The sequence below is a fragment of the Chiroxiphia lanceolata genome, chromosome 1 (assembly GCF_009829145.1).
Source record: "Chiroxiphia lanceolata isolate bChiLan1 chromosome 1, bChiLan1.pri, whole genome shotgun sequence".
Classification (NCBI taxonomy): Eukaryota; Metazoa; Chordata; class Aves; order Passeriformes; family Pipridae; genus Chiroxiphia; species Chiroxiphia lanceolata.
Genome location: NC_045637.1, coordinates 72,476,303 through 72,500,103, shown reverse-complemented (window position 1 = coordinate 72,500,103; position 23,801 = coordinate 72,476,303). Strand labels below are relative to the sequence as shown.

The 23,801-nt window shown below is 36.3% G+C and overlaps 1 protein-coding gene across 1 annotated transcript in view; it reads left to right on the top strand.

Moving 5' to 3' along the window:
• The window catches only part of ABCA13 (ATP binding cassette subfamily A member 13), a 176,034-nt gene that overhangs the window by 99,090 nt on the left and 53,143 nt on the right, over positions 1-23,801 (top strand). The window contains 6 exon segments of the mRNA XM_032683056.1: positions 172-244; positions 1,803-1,921; positions 2,886-2,973; positions 8,939-9,047; positions 20,815-20,869; positions 21,495-21,672. Coding sequence (XP_032538947.1) covers positions 172-244; positions 1,803-1,921; positions 2,886-2,973; positions 8,939-9,047; positions 20,815-20,869; positions 21,495-21,672 — 622 coding nt within the window.

Here is a 23,801-nt window from a genome sequence, read left to right as displayed (position 1 = left end):
CACTTTGATAAAAATGAGTACAATTTACATCCCTTACAGCTACCACTGTGATAAAATACTAAGAAGGTTTTCAGAATGTCAGATGTGCTCATTACTCTGTGGGTTTCTTCTGTTAAGTAATCTATTCCTTTCATTTAATGGTTGTTCTTTTTTTATATTTATTTGCATTAGAAAAAATAATTCATGTTGGCAGATAGAAAATATGCCACCCCAGGACTCATGTGGATGTGTAGCTGGACAGGAGGTAGGTCATATTATATTTACTTATGTATGTAAAAAATATGCACATGGATATTATTTCTAATCCTTGGCTGCTGAGAAGGGCTAGAGAGAGGAATGAAGCAATAAACCCTCAGAGCCCTGCTTTGTTATGATAGGAGATTTCCCTCTATTTCATCTAATGTTTGAGCTACATGTTCTGAAGCCTTCAGGGAAAGAGCTCACACAATTTTCTTGTTTATATATATGTATCTGAAAAAACAGGATCAGAGATGGCTGAACTATTTTTGGAAGATGCAACTTCACTTTAAGTATGTTATAAGACATTGCTAAAAAACAAAAACTCGTAAAACAAGGTTAAAACATAACACTTCCATAATATATGGAAGACTATGTACTTCCCAAGGGAAGCGAGGGTGATCCTAGCTACTTGAACGCACCAGGCAATTTATACATGAATGAGATTTATATTTAGAATTTGGTTTTGTATTGGATTTTGTATTTGAAAATAAAACAGCCTTCAAGAAAATAAAGGATTTTTTAAAAAATATAATTAATTTCTTGCCTTCTTGACTGGTGAGTTTTCCTCCTGACTTGTTCTGAGTTGAGTAATGAACAAGAATGTTAAACTGTGTCTGAGGTGACAAATGTATTTCTCTGAATGGGACCATCCTATAAAATAACTTCTTTCTCTCATAAAGATATAGCTATTTAGAGTAAGAGTCATGTATGAACTATAGCAATAGAGTTTTGAGAAAAGTGGAAGAAGGGAACTAATTTTTTACTTTTCTGGACAAGGAATAACTTTGCCTCTAATACTAATGAGATGTATACTTAACATACAAGAAGATTGAATAAAATAAGAATAGGAACTCAGATAGGGAGAGGCCTATTAACCATGAAAGCTCAAAGGAGAGAAGTCACTTGACAGTGGAGGCAGAACCTCTATCTAGGATCTATGGAAGAGCAATCTCTGAGAGTGAATTTTTAATTTCTGTAGGGTTGAGATGTCAAATAAGCATTAAAAACTTCTAGTTGATATACATAATACATTTTATAAGGCTTCCAAGATAACTGATCATATTATCTGTCTCCTTTTCTTTGATTTTGAGAGTATCCCACTGAATCATTAAAGGACACCTTCCTTTATTCTTTTCTGCAGTCCATCAATGAAATTTTTAGAAACATATAACACTAATTATAATTTTACTTTCATCTCATACTTACCTGGTGCCTTTTTTATGTTTCTTCTCAGGCACAACAAATAAGTAGCAGTCTTGCCTTTTTCATTGCTGTAAACCTTTCTAAACAGATACAAGTTTTGATGTTTTCAAAACAAAACTGACTGACAGGTTTGTAAGAGAAATCAAAGGTAGATCTAACATATAGGTGACACAGTCATTTGAGATGCCTTATAAGCATAAAACTATACATAATTTATTGAAAAGCTGTCAACACTGAGAAAGGCAAATCCAGTTAAAAGAAATTCTGTAAAATCTACACAAAAATCCAAAAATATGACCAAATGTAGTACCGCTAATTTTTAAGAGTGCTTTACTTATTTTATGTATACTGTTTTTCAGATGTGCCCAAGTTTCAATACCTCTGCTCCCTATGTAAAGAACAAGAAAGGACATATTTTATATAATCTTTCAGGGTTCCTTGTGGAGGAGTATTTGGTGAGGCCTTCCAACAAAACAAGGTAACCTTAAAATATATAGCCTTTGCTTATCCTTTGTATATAAAACCCACAGTCCTTCCTGATCCAAAGCATAGACCTATATCACTGAGAATACAAGGAGTAGTTGCCTTTATCTGTTGGTTGTTATCAAGGCATAGAGTCAGGCTACCTTTCAAGGTAAGATGAAACTCCCTCCACGGTCAATTCTCAGAACTTCCTGCAGTAGTTGCATGGTAATGGCCTCTAGGCATACTCTGGCTTTTCTTGCCACATAACAGACTTATTTCAACATCTCAGAGATGCATATCTAAATCAGGTGAACAATATAATTTCCATTCCTCAGAGACTCAATCAAATAGAGGTGGATATGCTCCATTTAGTATTTTCTTTGAAGTAAAAATGACTGGTATGCCCCTGGCAATACTTCATATTCTGTGACAGCAGCCACAGGTTATCTACCGTATTTTGAAGTTTACTTATGTGCCTTTACAGCTCAACCACTACCTATGACGTAAGCGCAAATACTAGACCATGTATGATTTTATCAAGGAGAAGAACGTGTTAGCCACTTTGTGCGCTAAAAAAGAGTGCATCTGATTTGATATAGAGTTAAACCTCTTAGGAGGAAAGATCTGAGCTAGAATATGAATGAAATAGGAAGAAATCAAGCTGAATAAGATGCTTCTGAAAGTCAGTAATACCTCTCTTACTCAGGATCCCTTCTGTTGCTCAGGGATTTCAGCTTTCGAAAGGAAGAATTCTTATCTAAGGAAATCCCTTTGCTGGAAATGAGACAATAATGTTCACTGATTCAAGAGTATATTGACCCCCTCCTTTTTAACAGGGAAGGGGTTTGTGAGGAGTGAAGTTTTATTTTCAGTTGAAAAATAAAGCACTAATGTAGCTATCCCCACTTTACCCTTGCAAGGAAAGACTGCGAAGCCTAACACAGGTAACTTTTTGTTACTTTATTTTCTACTACTAGATATGGTGGTTGGTCTTTTGGAGGGAGGAAAGCATTTGAACTTCAAGATACGAAACTGAATGAAACCAAATCTCGGCCTCTGGCTAAGGTAAGGTTTGTGTGTATATATGCACATCTGTATGTATGTATTGCTTACTTATTCAGGCTCCAGACTTCACGGCACTTAACAAATAATAAGTCATTGCATACAATCCTTGCACTTAAAAACTGGGAGAAAGTCACTGTCTATGACAGCCTACTTCTCTGTTCATAATTCTTGAAGTATTCTCCTGTGTTCTGAGAAACACTTTTAAATGAGTCAAATGATAAAGCTTTTGTTGTTTGCTTGTTTGTTTTTTTGTTTTTCCAGTGAACTCATTTCAGAGTCTAACTTAGCTCACCTTTAAAACTTTTTTTAGGTAGTCAGCCCAGATTCTTCTTTTTGTCTGTTTTCTATAGAAAGCTAATGTTAGAATTGACAAAAGTACATTGAACATCATGAGAATGAGTTGTTATTGATGCTTTTTCCATGCCTGCAAGGAATACTTTGCTACATTTCTCTCTCCTCCTGAGAGTAAAGATGTCTTCTAGGAGTAGCTACTTCTGCATAACAAATATGCTACACTTTTCTCAAAAGAACCTTTCTAAAGCATTCCAAGGAAAACAGACTCTCCTACATTGATAAGTGCCTGTTAGCCTCTAGGTGTTATCCCAAGCTTTCACAGTATGGAGGTACTGTAGCTCTGCACTGCATGCCAAAAGGCCTCAAGTAAAATCTCTTTATTTCAGTTGTGCTTAGAGTAATCCTTCTTTTCTGACTTTTGAGATCCACTCAAATGCAGATGCATTAAGAGTAAAGGAACAGCAGTCTTGGAGGAATATTGATGCGTATAGGTGAGGGGTTTCTACTTTTTTATTCAAGGCAAACAAGATTTTTTGCCACAGAGGACGCTGTGGACTTTCCAGGTTCCAGAATAGAATATGAAAGAAAGATTCTTCTGCCCTTAATATGTTTTATGGTAATATAGATTGTATATGCTCTTATGAAAAAAAAATAGTACCATGTAAATAAGCTCTATCCCAAAATCCATTTTGGGACAAAGTTTTGAAACAACATACAGATATTTTCCTATCCAATATCATTTCACATTTAGTTTTGCAAAATCGTTGCCTGTTTCCAATGTCTTTTTCATGTAATTTTGTTAAAAATCTCCCTGTTTTACATATGTACCCTAACATATATATATATTTTCATTTTGATCATTTGTAATCTCTCTTCTACCCCCATCTTTCTTATAGCTTTGAACTCCAGTTCCATCAATCCTTCATTAAAAATTTGAAGTTCTACAGGTTTTCGGTAAATTGTGTTTTTCTGACTGCTGTTTTTTCCCTATGTATCTTTAATCATTTTAGACACTTGTTTTGACATGCTTGCCCTATGGTTCTTGTCAGGGTCCTTTTTTTTTTTTTTAAATGTATTTGGCATAGAGCTCCACCTGCCATCAGGACAGGGATAAATTATAGTTACACTCTTAGTAAGTAAGCTTCATATTTCAGATCCAAAGAAAATAGTGGAGTAAATTTATAAAGGGCAATGTGATATCTAAAATACCTCTTGGAAGTGTCTTTCAAATGATACAATGTCAAACTATTGTATTAACCTTTCAGTAATTAATGACCAGACTTTTACTTTGACCTTTCAGGCTTGTTCATGAGACCATAAATGTACCATTTACATAGACTGGTACAAAAGAAAACGAGAAATTTACATTTGAAGAGAATTGCTGTAAAATTCACTTCATTTTAGAAAATTTCTGAATATACATTGTTTTCCTCTACTCAAAAAGCCAACAATTTTTCCTGTTCAAATTATAAACACTTATTCAATACCTATTTTACTGTACCTAATCATACCATGCTGCATATACTACATACATGCACACAAAGAATCTGTATATGTGCACACAACAAATGTAGTTGTTTAAAACCGTTGATTATTGGCATTTATTGATGGTCAGTGCTATGTAGGAAAAGCACAACCCCTCGAATTTTTTGTATTTTCATGACTGCATAGTCTTTGGTTTCCTTTGGTATTATGGGCAAAAATTATTCATTAATGATTTCATAGTCGCTATTTTTTATAACATAACAAAATATAGGGAGAAAATGTGTTAATTTTAAATACTCCTGAAAGGCTTTTTGAACTGTTCATGTGGCATTCTGAAGAGTGTATTTTTCCAGTCCCAAATGTTAGGACTTGAGGCTTTACTGTACAGTAATTGAATAAGTGTCCAGAGGAAGTTACATCTCTCCTGTCTAATATCCTTCCTGAATCTGGGTCAGCAATGCTTAAGGATTTCTCTGCTCCTTCTCATCCTTTTTTCTCGATATGCCATTTGTTGGTTGAAATGTCAGTCTAGCTTTATGCTGGAATATTAACGGCAAGTAAAATGTTATATAATGATGTAAAACAACTTCACAGAACTTCTATCTGATGTGGTGAGGGATTGTGTTTTCCCTTGGGAAGGAATCTTCTCAGCCATGGATAGAATAGGGAATAGTGAAAATAAAAATTAATTACCTTGATGTATATATTTTTTCATTCCTCTGCTCTTTTCTGCCTTCTGTAAATAATTAATCACCTGTGTGGTACACAAGAAATATGAAAGATATTTCAGCTGAAATGAATATATTTCCATTTTTTTTGTATTTTACCTTTGCAAACAATTTCGAATAAGACACAAATCTTTAGAAGAAAGAGCTTAAATGTGTCTTCTGATGAAGTGAACAACCTCAAATGTCTCTTTTGCCACATTACAATAAATTAAATATCCAGCTTCAATTTGGTTATTTCCTGGTGGTTTGATTCAGTTACATAATGCAGCTTGAAGGAAGAATTCTAATTAACATGTTGGATATTGAAATGCATTGTTGCACACAATGCTCTATTATGTTTTTTGAATATTCATTTGAATATTGACTGCATTATTATAAGTTGTTCTCTGAACACTCAGGACCTTTCCCCTGCTTCAATTAAATGAGGATGTGTTGTCAGAGTTTTGCTTTAATGTTTTCTTAATTGTCTTTCTTTTCAATACAATGAACACAATTGCGGTGGAGTTTCATTATGTGCGTACATATAGCTTTCTATTTGGCATAAATCCTTTTTAAAAAGATAGAAAGAGATGGATATGTGGGAGTGTGAAAAAGACTGGTTACCCTTGGTCACTTGTTTGTGTGTCTTTGCTCTGGTTGCTATTTGCACAGGAGATTCTGCAGTGCAAAGATTTTCAGTTTTTCTCAGGACACTTAGGTTTTCTTTCACTACATTTTTTTTAAAGAACTCTCATTTTCATTAATGAATGGGAGATCTATTTTGTGTAATAATTTGTGGGAACTGAACTGGAGAAGAACAAAGGAGTTTTGTATGACTTTGCAAAGCGGGAAAAACTTTGGGGTTTCTTTTTTCTTTTCTTTAAATGTGAGGACGTAAGAGTTTGAGACATTTGAGTGCCATTATATGGCACATGCAGGATGACCAGGGGATCAAGCCCAGCCAAATGGATTTACGAAAGACAGGTCCTACTTGACCAACCTGACCTCCTTTTATGACAAAGTGACCTGCTTAGTCGGTGAGGGAAAGGCTGTGGGTGTAGTCTATCTAGGCTTCAGAAAAGTGTTTGAACATTGTCTCCCACAGCATCCTCCTAGAAAAAGTGGCTGCTCACGGCTTGAATGGGTGGAGTGGCTTGAGATCCATTCAGCAGAAAGGGACTTGTGTGTGCAGTTGACCTCTGGCTCAACATGAGCCAGCAGTGTGCCCAGGTGGCCAAGAAGACCAGCAGCATCTTGGCCTGTATCAAGAATAGCGATCATCCCCCTGTACTTGGCATTGGTGAGGCCACACCTTGAGTACTGTGTCCAGTTCTGGGTCCCTCACTTTAAAAAGGTTATTGAGATGCTGGAGTATGTCCAATGAAGGGCAGCAAGGCTTGTGAGAGGCCTAGAAAACATGTCTTATGAGAAATGACTGAGAGAGCTGGGTTTGTTTAGTCTCAAGAAGAGGAGGCCTGGGGGAATTTCATCTCTCTCTCCACTACCTGAAAAGAAGTTATAGTGAGGTGGGGGGCTGGTCTCTTCCACCATGCCTGCAGTGAGAGGACTAGAGGAAATGACCTTAAGCTGATAGAGAGGAGATTCAGACTAGACATTAGAAACAATTTTTTCACTGTTAGGGTGGTCAGGCATTGACATAGGTTCCCCAAGGAGGCAGTGGAGGTATTTAAGAGGCGTCTGGATCTGGTCCTGGGTGATGTGGTTTAGTGTTAGTGTTAGGTCTTAAAGGCCTTTTTCAAGCCTAATGATATTATAATTCTATGATTGTAAGATGCTGTTGATATTTCAAGCAGTTATGAAGACAACAATTTTTTAATAATGACTAATAACACTTCTGGCAAAGAAGATTCAAGGGTGAGAGACATGGGAGAAATGACAGTGGAGCTCAGACTGGTGCTTGGAAGCATGATCTAGGACAGATGTCAGAAAATAGAATGGAGAATTGGAGCATTGTAAACCCTACCTCACAAAAATGTGGAGATCCAAGCAAGTCAAAAGAATAAATCAGAGGACAATAATTATTAAGAAAGGCAAACACGACTGAAGATTAGACAGCCTTCACTAGGAAATACAGAGGAGAACATGTAAGAAAAAAAAGCAAAATCTCAAACTAGTGTCCAAGTAGGGGTGGTAGTTGGATAGTATAAGGAAAAAAAAAAGGCAGAATTATCTGCAAGTAAACGAGAAGAGCATCAGGGTGATGATAAAAGAATCTTTATGGACGTTTCCGAGATGTAACTGTGTAGATAGTAATTTTAGAAAGGATCTGAGGAAACTCAAATCCTAGAATAGGAGTGTTAAGGCAATGAAGACCTATATTAAATCCAGTCCACTTTGCAGTAAGATTCAGAATTGAGGCACACAGTGAGAATTACCCAGCATCAACTTAGGATGTTAAAAATGCAGAGGACAAATAGCTGATATCAGACAGAAAGGTTAAAAGTTCTTCAACTGTATAAACAAAAAGAGGAGATGAAAGGTTGCTGTGGTGTGAAGAATGGATATTAATCAGATAGTTTTAAACAACACTAAAACTGAAAATAAACATACATAGTAATTTGACTTAGTTTTCAGTATGGATAATGTAGGTTCAAAGGCATTATGATTAACAGTAATGGGGGATATAAATAGAATTGATTTCTAGCTGCAAAGGAAAGTTCAAACCTTAGTTCAAACCTTTGGGACATATAAAGCTCTCAGTAATTATTCTAGCACATAGAAGTGTGAATTAAGAGTATATTTGTCAAGTCAGGATGGTTCTGCATGATTTGAGGATAAAGTATATATTACAAAAGAATTGTTTTCCTGTGTTCCTCAGAGATACTGGCTTGCCTTATCTGCCTTAAAATTTGTCTGTATAAATTTCCTCCATGCTTAACAAACCACGACTGATACTTGCTTGTTCAAGGTGGAGGCAGCTTTGTCCCTTATGGTATACTTTCATACTCACCTTGTAAACAGTACCTTCTTGATTCTTTCCTTTCCTCATTTTCTGGGATATTCCATTTCTAGATGTTCTATGTTGTGTCTCACATGCAGATATTATTTACATAATTCAATTTCAATGATTTTTCCACATTTAACACTAGTTTTATTAATCTTTTTTGTATTTACAATTAAACAGGCAAGTGTTATTTTCACATTCCTTGTCCTCTATTTTTCACTCAAATGTACGTAAAGGAAGGGGGACACAGTGTTCCACGAAATCAAAGAATCTCAATTTATAATAAACATTGTGTGGTGTACAGATCCAACAATAGAAAAGAAACTGTGGTACCCTGTTGAAAGACCTGTGCAAATTAACTGGTTCTGTTCTGCCTAGTTCACTTTCTTGTACAAATAGATGTCATAACAGGAGAATTAGATGTATTTATGCAATTCTTAAAGGTATGTGAGCTTTCAGATCAGCATTCAAATTCAACTTATTTTTGATTTACAATTTCCATTCTTGCTTCCAGGTGTGGTATAACCAAAAAGGTTTCCATTTGCTGCCATCCTACTTAAATGAACTAAATAACCTCATTCTGTGGATGAATTTACCTCCTAATGTGGATTGGAGAGAGTATGGTAATAGTTTTTCTTTGTATTTTTTCATATGTTTTGAAAGGTAGAACCAAACTAAAATAATTTTATGAATGAAAATTTTTCATAGTATAAAGTGGGATTGCAGAGTCCCATTTCTTGGAAGGATTGGAAAGCGGAAATTTTAATTACACAGAAAGTTTGTTTGTGTAAAGAATATAGTAGCGAGTAAGGTAAAATTTGAATTTAAAGCTCATTATGCCATATGAGTTTTTTACAAAGACATTCCTGTGGAACAAGTGTAAATTGGTTTGCTACTCATGAGATGTTAGTACCTGTGAAACTGCTGCTAGGGCTTGCTTAAATTGGATGATTTAAAACTTCTTTGACACTTTATCTCCTGATATAAGTATCTAGGGTAAATCTAGATTATCCTGTAAATTTACACTGCAATATCATATTTCATAGGCATCCTGTTAGTCAAGGAACAAGAGAGGCTGCTATATCTTATTATTGTACATAACAAAACAGCCATTAATATATTTGACATATACATTCTCTGATTCAGGTACATCTGAACTTTATAAGAACTAGTTAAAATAAAAATTTTATGAACTGACTTTTAGAAAAATTACTGCAGTCAAAGACTCAGCTGTTAACACAAGTGAACTTTTAGGATGTTGAAATGTAGTTTGAAATCTGGGTTGGACAGTTCAGGTTAACTTCTGTTCATTTCATTTCCCTTCATTCTTAAGATTCTGTTAAAGAGGAATTTGATTTAGAGAAATTTAAAAATAAGTTATGTCCAATTTTTAAGAGTTTTTGAAAAGGTAGGATGGCTGTCTGTAATGGTAAAATGATTTTCAGTGTGTTTATAATAAAGAAAGAAGAAAGAAAACAAAATCAGTGAAAATAGGGAAGGAATCTTGAGCATCTGAATATAGAAATTCATTAAGAAAACTTTCTGGAATGTCAATGAAAAAAAGAGTAATTGCTTACTTTCAAGATGGTTGCGGCTTTATTTTTCGAAATGAATTATGAGAACAGATCAAAGGTAATGTGTTTCCACAGAAAGTTTGAATGACGTGAAATCAGGTATTTTAATGAGTATCTTTAACAGAAATCAATTTTTAATCAACTTTTCCTTCACGTCATGCATAGTACTGATGCCTAGCTTTTTTACTGTAGCATTAGGTATCCCATTCTGTGACCTAAATATTTAAGTACCCTTACTTTTATGTCTATCATGGAGAATCATGGTTTACCATCCTGATTACAGTCAGAGAAAATTATAGTTGTCCCAAGGACTGCAGAAGAGTTTTATGTTGTTAGACAACACAGAAAAAAAGCAAGCAAAACAGTGCTTAAGAAATATTTGAAGTCTTGAACTGGCACCTATACTACTAAGGGCTCGTTATATAATCATGTGTCAGAATATGTTAGCTGTCTGTGGAAGCAGAGTTGAAGAACTAGAGAGCAGTTTATTTATGTGTATATCTATTGGAGAAGTGCAATAAAAATGGATTGATCATTCCTTTGAGGCATAATGCAGAAGGACCTGTCACAGAAATCCTAGGAAGAGAGGTCAAATTACCTACCCATCTATCTGTGTGTATGTGTATGTTTGTGTACACATATTTATATACATGTGCGTGTACACACACCCGTATATATATATGTATTTTTTGTGCAGAGAGAAATACATTTGTGTATTTTATTTCCAACAAAACCTCAACAGTTTTCCAGAGCCATATGGGGCACTTACGCTCAGTTCATTTTGCCTTTTAGTTATCATTTATTTAAGGATACTGCTCTGATGAAAAAGAACTATTAATATGCTTTTGTTAGTAAAATTGTTGTATGTAGTCCTGTAAATTAGAAGTCAGAAGACCACATACTATGTCTCAACACTGAAATTTGTTATTTATTTATTTTTATCTTCTTCCAAACTCTGTTTATATGCAAGGTCAGTTCCAGAATATTGTTGGAAATTGCTGTAAGGTAGCTTATTAGGATGTTACAGAAAGATAGCTTTGTAGTTCTGAATCACATTAATACTAAGTTATCTCACAGAATACCTTTTTCCTGTCAACAGAACCAGAGCTTCTGAATTACTTGTAAGTAAAACATAAAAATAAGTTGACCACTGAAAAGGGACTGATAGGACGTGGTCTTTTCTTCCTTCACAGAAAAATAAATCTTGCTTTGCTGCAAGAAGCTTGCTACAACAGAGTAGAGCATTGCCATGGATGTAAACACAGTGGTAACAATGAAGCTATGATATTAAAGCAACCTTGAAAGAGGTCAACGACTTGTTTAAATACTCATACAAATACTAAGGAACTCTTTCACTTAGCAGTTATATCCTGTCTGTATTTCTTGAACATGAACCCAGAAAGCATTCTCCCAAGATCTCTGGAGAAGGGAAGAGTCATTATAGACCATGTTCTATATAGCAGTTCTGCCATTATAGCAGTTCTACCTGCTTTGCCAAGAGGGATAAATGCAGTAACTTTCACAGGAGATCAGTAGCACTGGTCCAAGTTTGTGATAGCTTTTGATAATAAGGAGCTGAGAAGAAGGCTAAATGCTTTTGTCTAATATCTTTTCCGCAGTGAGGAGGAATATAGACAAGATTTTGTATGAAAATTTGAAGGAAGATGTTTTACCCAAAAATACAGAGGACATATGCTGTCCTGCACCGATTTATATCCCTAGGGATTTGTATCTGTTCAAAAAATGGTGAAAAAAATTTTGATTATTGTTTTTGTTTTGTCAGTCCAAGTTACTTGGACTCTTGATCATACTGAACATGCAGAGCAGGAAGTGATAGTTATTTGGTGATAAAAAATAGTTCCTTTCTCTTATTGTGTAATCTAATCTTCAAATCCTTTAAATGTAGGTGAAGAGATTTCTCTTCTCCCCCCACCTCTATATGGCATTATTGGGAAGCTTCTCTGTGAGGCTGCTTAGAAAGCTACAATGTTTGCTTCTTGTAATATTCATGTAAAGACAGGTATGGTTGTTGAAAAAAATGTGTGCACCAGCTGGAGGTGCATTTACTAGATGGAGCAACAAAAGTTAGCCAGATTGATTCATATCAGTTTATGACAGCTAATGGATCAGACATTTCTCTTGGAACAGCAATTCAGGAATACTTCTTGTATGAAAATATCTCATTTTCTCTACTGTGTGGATAGCCACCTCTAGCTTCATCATCAAGTCTGTGATTCCGTTGTGGGAAAAAGAAAATCAAACTCATCTGTTTTGCTGGAAAGGAAACCAAATGCATTTTGTTTTGTAGTGGGTTATAAATTCAGTGGTAGATCATGAAAATGAACATGTTCATAAATTTTAAAAAAGTGAGAAAGACTCTTCAGCAGAAAAGGTAAGATGTACTGGTTTTTTTGTCAAAACTCTTCACCTGTATCTGGTCTTCAAGTTTAAACAAATGGTATTATTTAATCTCTTTCTGAAATGTTGCATTCTTACAATTAGGTAAAGGAACAGTGAAATAAAAGGAATATAAAACTAAAAGGCAATATTTTTTGCTTTAATCCTAGGACCGTGTGCTGGTTTGAAAGTTAACCAGCAGAGGAAACCAAGCCAACTCAAAGAGAGATTACAAGTCAGAATAACAATTTAATAAAATAATACAATAAGTACGACCACACAGACAAGCAACAGGCACTAACCCACAAAGCCCAAATGTACAACCCAGCACCCTGGGGCACAAACAAAGCGGTGCTACCTGGGCCCCCCCTTGAGCCCAAAGCAAAGGGAGAGGGGAAAAACCTGCTGGTGGGAGAGCTGCCGCAGTCCAGCCAAAAGTGGTAATTGTAGTCCGGCCGAGGGTGAGCTGCAGGTTGAGAGCGATGAGCTGCAGTCCTCCTCTGGATCCCACGAGTGGTAAAAAGGTTCCGAAACTCCAGGTTTATATACTCTCCAGTTCAGGTGGGAATGTTCAGTCCTCCCCTCAGAGCGGGGAATTCCATAAAAGGGTGTTTAGTCCTTCCCTCAGAGCGGGGAGTTCCATAAAAGGGTATGAGGGTGCTCATTCCATAAAAGGATATGAGGGTGCTCAGGAACATTCCCCCCCCCCCCCCCACCTCGCAGGCCTCTACTGACAACAGTTTCTGGGAAATGGCATGGAGGGCTATAGAATACACAGTTTGGGCTATACCCATTCAGTGATGAATCGGTCCCAGCTGTTCTAACCAGGACAGACGGAAATTTTGATCAAGTAAGACTATGTTATTTTTCACACCTAACTGTATACAGTTGAGTCAGAGTGTTTAGACAGTTTATCATTCTGGAGTATAGGGGAAGGACTATTACCTACCTCTTAGAGTAAGGCAGTTTAAAGAAAAAAGGAGTGGTAGCCATCTCTAATGATGTCTGTAAAGTACAGTGGTCAAAAAAATGTTCTTACTTCATTACTTAAAGAACAGAAATGTCTCAATATAGCTGCCTCATCTCAGTATTCCTATTGAAGTCATCATTTTTTTTTAAAAACCTTTCATGCTAGGACCTATTGTAAGCTTCATATAGCACCCTCATTTATTTCAGATTCAATTCTTCAAAAGAGCTGAAGGGATCAAGAGACCCATTTTCAGCTGAGTTTTGTTGGAAAGTGCCTATATAGTTTCCTGAATGCTTTGCAAATTATACCTTTAAACCTCTTTTCAAAGAAGACTGTGAAGTAGCCTTTGGGTGGAACCTTCTTAACCATGTCTGGTTAGTGAGGGGGAAAGTAAAAAAGAAACCATTAATGGTGGTGCTGCCTGTGAAATTCTTCATAAAATATAAATTGTAATTTTCAGTAAATAGTAATGTCTGATTTTATACAAACAGAAATATTGTCATAAATATTAAATTCCCACAAATAATATCTGTAAAAAAGCATATATATATATATATGTATATATACTATCTCCATTTTCATTATACATGTTATTATATTTTATTCTAATCTGAAATAAAATGTCTGGCATGAAGAAACTTAGCTTGATCTTCTATTCAATTCTGTAGTGATCATGATATTTAGAAGTAGTAGCACAGATCCAAGTTGATCTATATACTCAAGACTCAGCATGACAGAAGAGACTGTTTACAAAGACATGCCAAGAGACAGGTTCAGACACACCCAAAACAGTGCAGAACCACAAAATGTACATGACTAACTTATGGTGATAGCATACAAGCTTGAAGACCTTTGAGATTTTTCCCTCTAGATCTCTCTAACTTCTACTGAAAAATTACTACTGGGGTCCTATCACTTTTACTGAAAAACCATAGGTTTTGTAACATGTTTATGCAGAAAGTTTCACCCAGGTGGGGTGGACTGGACTACCAATGCCTACTGCTCTTTATACACAGGATGGAAACATCCAAGTCTCTAAGGTTATGCCAAATTGTATGTGCCTTTTTTTTCTGAAAAACGGTCAAATGGTTTAGACGTGAAATAGAAGATCTAGAGCAGTTTGTCTTGAAGGTACTGTTTGCAGACAGTTAATGAGATTTTGGTATGGGGAAAGCTGTATTGGGTTATGTAGCTCCTGAATGGCAACAGGGCAGGATGTTGTTCATATCAAGCATGTCTAATGTCGATGTCTTTTTTCCTGTGAACTTTTCTATCCAGAATGGAAAAGTATTGTATTCTATTTTAGAGAATGTTCTAAAGGCTTCTAAAATTCTATGAAGAACTTATTTCACTAGATTAGGAATGCTTTTATAACACATTAGAGTCTAAAATTAGTTTAATCAAGAACAATGTAAGGAAAGGAAGAGGATCATTCAGCCTGAAAAGGAGAATACTAAGGGGAAATCATAGAGAAGCTGAAGAGGGTACAATTAATTATTTATTGCCTTTTCTACTATTAAGCATGTAGCACGGGGCTCCTAGTGACATTTCCAATGTAAGTACACTCCCCCCCCGTCACGGCCCCAAGTGGGTTATTCCTGAAATTTATAGTTAAACTGACTATTTCCTGTTCTTTTTTCTGCAGTAATGGGGCTTGCAGGACTGGTAAAAATGCCCTTGTTCTTGGTTGTGTGAAGTTGTCTTTCATTGAGCAATACAAGACAGGACAACTGAGCTTTTTACTTTAATGAAAGAAAAAAAACAAAGAGGAAGAAAAAAAGAAAAAACAATAAACCAAAATTAACTGTAGGCAAAAAAACTGAGGAAAGAAAGGAAAAGAAATTTCGTAACTGAAAGGCAGCTAAGAAAATATATTGCCAAAATAACTTGCTGCTTGTGCTTGCTGTTGGGATTGACATGTGAATTCATTCCTTTTCAGAACTATACATGCACATATATATCAACTAATATGTGTACAGACGTTTCTTTCTTTGAGACGTCCTCCTCTTCACCTGCTCTAATCAAGGAATTAGTGCCTCTCATTTTGGAAAATCTTCATTTTTATATTGGAGAAGGTTAAAGGGTCTAAGAAAGTCTTACATCATGGTGTTCCCATACCCTCTGAATACATTAAAGCCCCAATATACTATAAGATTCTTCAGGTTCACAATTTTTCTAGTTCTTGAATTGCTCATGCACAGTTTAGGAAAGGCTGGGATAGGTATCTATCATAATTTTTCACTTGTGCCCATAAAGAAGCCTAAATGATCACTGTAAAAATAATGTGGCCAGTTGCATACTGAGGACATAGACAAAGGAAGTTGTAGGACATTAGAGAAAATTGTGGTCATGATTAAATCAGGAGAATATAATGGCAATCTGTATATGTGGAAGAAATAACTCTTTTACTGAGAAATTTATGAAAAGAAGGAGACAGAGTTAGTGCTGAACCATATCGTGTTTGTTGTTATTGACTGTCTTGCTTTTCACTTATGAATACTCATCTGGTAAAATTTGCCCAAAGGGCTGTTCACACAAGTCTTGCAAGTACAATTCTCAAAAAAACCCTTTGCATAAACACCAGAAGCATATTTTTAGTAGGAGCTTTATAATTTAGAACTTCTTGGTTTATATGTCATTTATGGTTTTTAAGTCCTCAGAGATGGTGGTTAGTTTTCAACTTAATGAGTCTAATTATAGCAGCTTTACATAGTAAAAAGGCATAAAAAGGCAAGAAAATATCAATAAGCACATTTTACATCATGTTAACAGCTGTATTGGGACAGAGATATATATATAAAGAAAGATGGTCTAGGTGGGTAGAAGAAATTTAGGAAAGGATAGGTTATAAAAGTACATGGAAGGGAGTTTTTAATTAAAAAATTACACATACTAGGAAATACCATATATTATTAATTGTGTTGGTTTATTCTCCTATTGGAAGGTAGTTCATAACCTACTTCTTAAGTTCAAGGGAACTTTTTTCTTCTGTGAATTACAAACCAGTTTATTGGTTTTATTTAACCATCTCTTTTTTAACAAGGGGGTGTAGGGAAGAAATCATTATACTAAAAAGTAGCAAATTCAGAAACCCTCATGCTCCAGACTAATTGATACAGTTTAAAATAATGAATGAAAGGCAAGTATTGTATGTAATGCCTTGATAGAATTTTGAATTCTAAATACAACTGAACTTAGTTTAGCATAGTCATACTTTGGTTACTTGTAATTCAGCAACCCTGGAAATTTAATTTCAGTTGTGTGTGTAAATTTTAAAAAAAATGCAGTCCTTTGTTTCAACTACATAGTTTGAGTGAAAATTAACTGTAGAAAATGGTTGCTACTTTTAAGACATGTGATTAGTTTTTGTGACTCTTCCATTCAGTTCAATTTGCCTTTTGATCGGTATTGTGTGATACAATACTGCAGCAAACGTTATACTATTTAATGTCATGGGGGTTTATTTCCCTCTGCAATTATCTCTTTTTGACAGTCTCTGTTTATTCTGTACTAGAGAGTTATAGCAGTGCATTTCTGTGTATGGTCTTTTGTTTAATACCAATGCAATAATTTGAAAGTTTTGTTACTTTCCTCTTGAGATCTGCACCCTTCACAGGGACAGGCCATAGTGATTTCAGGAGAGAGATTACTTTCAGAGACATTTAATATTCCTGGGCAGAAATTATTCCTTGTAAAATACTTTATGTATTTTTGTCGTTGTTATGTATTGTATGTTTCATTAATTCCCTGTGGGTCTTCTAGAAAAGTTGCAGTAGTGCAGATGATCTTCTATTGAATTCATTGACTAGGTTCCCTAAACATACAAGTGGGCAAGACTAAGTTTAAGAGCATGAATTCACTTGCACAGAAAATAGTACAGGCATGGATTCATAGCTCTGTTTTTCCTAGTGCATTTTCTTACCACTGAATACAGCAGATAGTTAACAGCAATAGAGCAATTGGATATGATTCAGATGAGCCCTGATTAGTTAATGGAATATAGTGAAGAACCTTCTTGAATTTGTGTTAAACTCCCCAAGTTCTGGATGCTTTATGGACAATAATTTTCTACCATAGTCCCTGTGAGAGGTTTACCTGTCCCATAATTTTGAGAAAAGTGATGTGAATCAGTAGGGCCTATAGGTCTCCTGGGCTTGGCAATTCCTGATCATGAACATCATTTTAAGATTTGCAATTTCTAAAAATGCTACCCCTTAACCAATTTTGCTGTAATATTTCTGGCATCTGAATCTTGGAGTAAGACAGCTTGGTCAGAACATTCAAATTCTTGATTACAAAGGCAAGATCTTGACAAATGTGGGAAGATCCTCTGTAACCAGAACTTGGCTCACAGCCAAGTTTTATGGCTCTAGTTTTTTGGCTCCTCATGAAAGAGAAGGCCTGGAAGACGTGATTTTGCTCTTTGCCAATTTAGCTGAACAGTACTAAGTAAAAATAGTATATTTCATCTTGTTAACTTCTTATTTTAGTGCTTCTGAAATGATCATTTTCCAAAAGCTTTCTGACATTGTAAAGTCAAGAACGCTAAGTAAGTTTGCTGATGACACTAAATTGGGAAGAGCTGTCGACTCCTTCGAGGGCAGAGAGGCCTCAACAAATTAGACAGCTGGGTAATCAGCAACAATATGAAGTTTAACAAGGGCAAATGCAGGATTCTGCACCTGGGACAGGGTAACCCTGGTTGTGTGTATAGTCTGAGGAATGAGAGGCTGGAGAGCAGTGCTGCGGAAAGGCAGCTGGGAGTCCTGTTCGATGGCAGGGTGAATATGAGTCAGCAGTGTCCTGGCAGCCAGGAGGGCCAACTGTGTCCTGGGAGGCATCAGGCAAAAGCATGGCCAGCTGGTTGAAGAGGGGATTGTTCCACTCTGCTCTGCACTGGTGTGGCCTCAGCTTGAATATTGTGTGCAGTTTCGGGCACCATGATACAAGAAAGATATTAAGCTATTAGAGAGTGTCCAAAGGAGGGCAACAAAGATAGTGAAGGGCCTGGAGGGGAAGCTGTACGAAGAGCGGCTGATGTCACTTGGTCTGTTCAGCCTGGAGGAGAGGAGACTGAGAGGAGACTTCATCACAGTCTACAACTTCCTTGTGAAGGGAAGAGGAGGCAACCAGTGACAGAACTTGAGGAAATGGTCTGAGTCAGGGGACATCTAGGTTAGGTATTAGGAAATGGTTTTTCACCAAGAGGGTGGCTGGACACTGGAACAGGCTCCTCAGGGAAGTGGTCACAGCACCAAGCCTGGCAGGGTTCAAGAAGCATTTGAACAATGCTCTCAGGAACATGGTGTGATTCTTGGGCTGTCCTGCACAGGGAGACGAGTTGGACTCTATGATCCTGGTATGATTCTATGATTATTTCTTCTAATGTGCACATTTTTATTCAACCATTAGAAAAGCTTAGAAAAACTTTCTGGGAACTAAGCTTTTTTCTATCATGCTACTTTTCCTTTACATAAATGGAATTTCAGCTAATACTTGGTTTCAGTGGGAAAAAATAATTTTCTTTGATATGCCAGTTTTGCTTCAGAACAAATAGCAGCAATTGTTTAAAAAATTAATGGTGTAAAAGAAAAACAAAGGAAATTTTTGAACATCCCCTCTAGGCAAATGACATGAAAGACTTCTACAAATAGCAGATGTATCTATTAGTGATGAATCAAACCTTAATGGCTTGAATCTTCTGCTGTTTTTCCAGCTACCATTGGGCTTCAGTGTACAGCGTTTAGCTGTTATTTGAAAAATCTTCACTTTGTACTAGTTTAGTGTGCAAGTTAATCATCATCCTCTGCTGTTCAGCTTTTTACCATGCAATGATTTAGTGATGTTTAGATTACTTCGGCTTGAAGATGAGGAGTGAAATATTAAAGGGGCAAAAATAAATGTGTACTTAGTCAAATTGCACCTGTTACTAGAATGCAGGCATTTTTTGTCTTTATATATCTGGACTCTAGCAAAATATGACAAAGTCTGTTCAATTAAGTAGTGCCCTGCAGAGTCTATCTAAGGCTACCGACAATTTGTTTCTTTACCAAAGATACTGGAAAGATTATAATTGCTGTTAGGATGGAGGTTTCTTTTTAATTTGGAACAGTATAGATTTATTTAGGCACTCTAATCAAATAGTGCTGGTGTTGTGGCTTAACCTAAGCCCCACACACTGAGCCACTCACTCACTCTCCCCCAGTGTAGATGGGGGAGAGAATATTAGAAGTGAGAAAACTGATGGGTTGATATAAAGACAATTAAATAGGTAAAGCAAAAACCATGCACATAAGCAAGCAAAACACGGAATTCACTCATCTCTTCCCATGGGCTGGCAGGTGTTCAGCCATCCCCAGGAAAGCAGGACTCCATCATGACTGACGCTGGCTTGGGGCTAATACCATCACTCTGAGTATCCCCCTATTCCTTCTTTTCCCCCCATTTTATATGCTGAGCGGATGTTATATGGAATGTCCCTTTGGTCAGTTGGGATCAGCTATCCTGGCTGTGTCCCCTTCCAACTCCCTATATACCCTCTGTCCCCTCTCTGAGTTGGGGTGAGGAGCAGAAAAGGCCTTAGCTCTTTGTAAGTGCTGCTCAGTAATAGCCAAAACATCCCTGTTACCAACACTGTTTCCAGCAAAAATCCAAAACATACCCCCAATACCAGCTACTGTGAAGAAAACTAACTCCACCGCACCCAAAATCAGCACAGGTGGCACACTTGTCAGGCACACATGCAGAAATAAGTCACAAACAGGATCAAGACCAGGTGAACAGCAGCCTTCACACTGACAGTGTTTCACCTTTCTCCTCTACCCCCCCCCAGCTTTTCTTCTGTTCCTTGAAAAGAAAAAAGCAAAAATATATAGCTCATTTTACTAGATTGCTACATGGTATTATTTGGTTGCACCAACTACTAAAATAAGCCTAAGAATGCATTGCCTACTTAGTATTTTTCTTGGTCTCCCAAACTGAGTATTGTTTTAATTTAAAAGTCTACAGTTTTTATCTGAGGTGTGCTTTTTAGTTTTTTTGTGCGTCTGTGTGTGAACTAAATAATTTTTCTTTGCAAATCTAAAAATTGCTGAAACAATCTGATCTATAATGTAAACCAAGTGTATAAATTGCCTACCTTGCTCCAGAAGATTAGGTATATGAACAAATTCTGCTTTAGATTTTGTCTTCGATCTCTTCTGTGATGTACATTCTGCAGCAATATACAACATTGTGAATCATGAATCAGTTTTTGATGGATTCAGACTGTGGAAATCACTCAACAGGAGGCAGTATTTGGTTTTGCAGCTTGGTGCTTGACCTCTTTCTGTTGATTACTAAGTATTTAGCTTTTTCATTCATACATATAAAAGGTGTTAAGAGTGTACTCCAGAATTTGAAGTCCTGACATAGCATTTACTACTTAATGACTTATTTTTATTTTTGCAGGGATAACACTCTACAACCAACCATATGGAGGAGCCTTGCTGGATGAGGACAAAATGTGAGCAAACTCTTAAAATGTATAACAGCAGCAATGAGCAGACAATTGAAACTATCAATTAAATCAGTATATATGTTGCATGGAATAGATGCTGTGACTTTATAGACACAATTCTGTTACACTGAGTGAAGTATTTTCTAGTACAGACTGTCTGTCAAGTCCACTGTTTATATCAAAAATGGTTGCATTATTTTGTAGAGAAAAATACTGAATTTATGCTGACTGTGTCAGGACAGTTTTAAACAGGTTAACTGCTTCAAATGATTGTCAAGTGTTTAAATTTTAATTTTCTGTAGCAAAACCATTGTTTTATGTATTAAACACACACTCTGCTCTGTAACTCTCGTATAGTTTTGTAACTTATCTTGTGCCCTGTTCTCTAATTAGATGTTGACAGCACACATACGTTTTGTCCTTGCTCACGGCAGGGGGGATGGAACAAATGATCTTTAAGGTCCCTTCCAAGCAAAACCATCCTGTGACTCTATCATGTTTGCAAACACAATTAAAGGTCCTAATGTCTAGTGTTGTTTTGGTAAGAAGTTGGCCTAGAAAATGTTAGCATTTGAGGTTTTTTTCCCCATTGTGTTGTGTTTTCATTGTGCCATTTTCCTTTTTAACCTAGAATGGAGAATGTTCGTCAGTGTGGGGTAGCACTGTGTATTATGCTGGGTTTTTCTATCCTTACCGCATCCATTGGAAGTACCATAGTGAAGGACAGAGTATCTGGCACAAAACGCTTGCAGCACATCACAGGCCTGGGTTACAAAACTTATTGGCTTGCTAACTTCTGCTGTGATATGGTATGTATTGCATGGGGCAGCATGTGTTCAGGTGTAAATTTTTAACTAGTTTGTCGTAAATGAGCAAAAGGAGATATGATCACAAGATACATGAATTGTGCTGAGTAAGAGCTCTTGGTTGTCATGTTAACAAGCATTGGAATACCCTTCCTACTTTAATACAGGCAGGTATTACATTCTTTGCTTCCCAAAGCTGAATTGTACAGTATTTGCTAGCTTTAGGCATGTACGCTATTTTACAAATAAAAGTAAGTTGGCTAATCAACCTAGACAGAGAGAATCTTCCACACAACACCTCATAGTAGGAGTTTTTGTGCTTTTGGCAAAATCTTTCAGACTGGTGGAGAAAATTGAGGATAGTAGTCAGCTGTTTTAAGGGATGATTATATTGTCTGTTGTTGCGGATAACATGAGAGGTACTTATAATCGGCATCTTTTATTTCTGGTAAGCATTGGAACAGGCTGTCCAAGGAAGTGGTCGAATTACCATCCTTGGAGGTATTTAAAAGATATGTAGAAGGGGCACTTAGGGACATGATTTAGTGGAGGACTTGGAAATGCTGGATTAATGATTGGACTTGATGTTCTTAAGGTCCTTTCCAAATTAAATGATTCTATGGTACCCAGAGGTTTTTGGAACACTCTGTTTTCATTCAGATTATTCTAATTCTGAAACATTAGTTCTTCACCCATCCATGCTTGAAATCAGAATTTTCACACTTGAGCAATCTTGAGGTAAGAGCACATTTCTTCAAATGTTATTTACTTGACCAGTCAATCTTGGTATTCTTTTTTTCTGATGTTTCAAATAAAAGGGCTTGGTTAAAACCTCAGTCCTTCATCATTCAGTTTCTCCTTGTGCAGCAAAGTCAACTCCTCATTATTTTCTGCCAATCTCTCAAAACCTTCTCACAAATTCAAACAGTACTGCATGATCAATCATGATCTGGGAAAGAACAGACACTGCTTTAAATGCTAATTGTGCTGCAGATCATTTAGAGACACTGAACACATGAATATATGAACTGTCAAATTTTAAATCCCTCTACATATTTTAAGTATTACAGGCTGTCTCCTGTATTATGGGTAGCACAATCTTTACTAGGCCTGCAGAAGTATTTGATTTATGAAATTGCTCTCATGAGAATCAGGGTGTTCTTACTGTATTTATACAGGTGAATGGTATTCATTACTGTGCTCAAAAAATGGAAAATGTGTAAGTACTAAGAAAATTTACAGACAAATAGAGAGATTTTTTTCAGATTAAGCATGTGTTACTAGAGGGGCAAAATTAAAGTTTTGTTGTTGTTTTTCTTTTTTGTACATGCCTAACTTCTGTAATATACCATGCTTTCAGGGTAAGATTTCTGATAGAATTTGATTTAAAGTTATTTATTTCTAGACAGAAGTCCCAGGTCTGTTGAAACATACTTTGTGACTTCTATACCATATTTTTTAAACAGTTTCAGGATAACTGAAACATAAATCTGTGGAGTGATATATTATGATATTTGTATATGGCATTTAAAAGGTACACTGTGAATTAGATGAGGACATTGCATCTGTCTACATTTTATTCTGTTGCCCTTCTCTTAAAAAAAAAGTCTGTCTTCCCAGTAGCAAAGAGGTAATGGCCTCTGGTTTAATTTGGAACAGGTTTTCATTGTACCTCAGTATGAAAGCCCAATTTTAACAGTAAGAGTGTTGTTCTTCTACACCGAATACTTAGCTAGACATTGATTTGTTTCCTTTGTTGCAGTTGCATCTCAGAATCTAAGTTATATTAGGATAGCTCTGAATATTATATAAGCAGAAATGCAGGCAGTCATTGCCCTAATGAGCTCAGATTCAATACACAGAGCAGGCAGACACTGAGAACAGAACTGAGCACAGATTTTCACATCTTGACATTGCTGGTTGGAAGCAGAACCCCTCTCTCTTGTATAGTTTCATATGAATCCCCTGTACCAATCCCATCCTGTCCCGTTCCGCCCCCCCAAGTATTTGGTTACCAATATGTCAAGAGACTAAACAAACTGCTTTCCCTGTTATCTAATGGCTGTAACTCTTCTACATACTGTGTCCATTCCCAATAAAAGTTGTCATTTGCTTCATCAGCACACATTATC